The sequence below is a fragment of the Microtus ochrogaster genome, chromosome 1 (genome assembly GCF_000317375.1).
Source record: "Microtus ochrogaster isolate Prairie Vole_2 chromosome 1, MicOch1.0, whole genome shotgun sequence".
NCBI lineage: Eukaryota > Metazoa > Chordata > Mammalia > Rodentia > Cricetidae > Microtus > Microtus ochrogaster.
Genome location: NC_022009.1, coordinates 50,129,705 through 50,131,416, shown reverse-complemented (window position 1 = coordinate 50,131,416; position 1,712 = coordinate 50,129,705). Strand labels below are relative to the sequence as shown.

The following is a 1,712-nucleotide window of genomic DNA, read 5'->3' as shown; positions in this document are numbered from 1 at the left end:
ACTGAGAGCTTATGTCTTGAAGTTACATCCAAAGGTCTGCACAAGGCTTGGGGATATAGTATGGGTTTCATTTACTCAAACAAAATTAGAACTGGACTTTAGCATTCTGCTGCCTGATCCAAGGTCAACTACCTCTTTCTTCTAAAGCTTTTCTAGGACCTTCACTGTTCATGAATATACAAATTACATGGTAGATATAGAGATGCACACACCCCAGAACAACATATGATCAGTGTCCTCTCCACAGTCACTGAGCACACAGGTTCTTACCATGGAGTGGAGCTGGATCACTCTCTTCTTCATGTCACTAACTACAGGTAAAGCGGCATTCCAGTTCCAAATCTGAAGAGGAAACGGGGACAGAGGTGACAATGACTCCTAAACTGTCTTTTTTTCTGTACAGGTGTCCACTCCCAGGTACAGCTGCAGCAGTCTGGGCCTGAGCTTGTGAGTCCTGGGACCTCAGTGAAATTGTCCTGCAGGGCCTCTGACGATATCACTAATTACTATATTAACTGGGTGAAGCAGAGGCCTCGACAAGGCCTGGAGTGGATTGGAGATATTGATCCTGCAAATGGGAATACTGACTACAATCAGAAGTTCCAGGACAAGGCCACACTGACTGCAGACACATCCTCCAACACAGCCTACATGGAGCTCAGAAGCCTGACTTCTGAAGACTCTGCGATCTATTACTGTGCAACACACAGTGTTTCAACCACATCCTGAGTGTGTCAGAAACCCCAGAGGAGCAGGAAATTGCCTTGGACTGAGATGGCAGAGACAACTGAAGATTTACACAGAAACAATCTGAGTGTCTGTTTTTCTGCCTCCTTCTCTATAAATAAAATGATGCTAATTGACCTCCATTTACAAATTTCTCTGTAATAAAACACTAAAGGAGGGAAAATTGTATTAATACATAGTGACAGAATTATCTCTGGATTTAAAGATGCTTGAACTTTTTGGAGTAGCTTTAAAAAATTTATAATATGAATTTTACCAGTAAAGTTCACATAAAGAGCATCTGACCAAACCAAAACTCCTTTCCCAGTCTTAAGCAGCATGAATATGTGTGTGTGTGTGTGTGTGTGTGTTTTTAATTCTACATGTATTGTGTAGCAGAATTTCAGTTTCCGAGAATGGAAGAGATATTTACATCATAATGTCCTACCACATAAGTGTAAATCTTGTAATTTGAAAAAAATATCATTACATTATTTTTCATATAACCAATTTATTTTCCCAGTGTGTATACATGTTAGTTAATAATAGGTTTTAAGTTATTTATATTAATCCGATCTTAAGTTTACTACCTTTACAGAACAAGTACCCTGACCTACAGTCTCAGGCTTTTATAGACACTGACCAACTCTGACCTGCTATCATCCTTCCTCTGGATATGATGAAGTCACTCTTATTCTATAGAGTGACTGGATTTGGATACCTGAGCCGATAGCAACCAACATTGAATCCTGTGGTAATTGATAATCTCAAGGGGTTGATTCAGTAAGAAATCTCTGTAGTGCAGAGGGCTTTATTGGCATGTTCCAGTAACTGACATAAATCCCCTTGAAATATGAATGCTATGTACTGAATATCGATGTCATAATCTTCATATGTTGTGGTAGGCAGGAATTCCTTTGGCCTATTTGATATTAGAGATCCTTTAAACTCCATTGAATTTAAAATATTTTTGAATTTAAAACGCT

General features: G+C 39.0%; 1 gene segment (V, D, J or C); it reads left to right on the top strand.

Moving 5' to 3' along the window:
- The first annotated feature begins 271 nt into the window (after window positions 1–271).
- Window positions 272–729, top strand: LOC101987361. The segment is given in 2 exon segments: window positions 272–317; window positions 404–729. Coding segments are annotated over 2 exon segments (372 nt in total).
- Window positions 730–1,712: the final 983 nt, after the last annotated feature.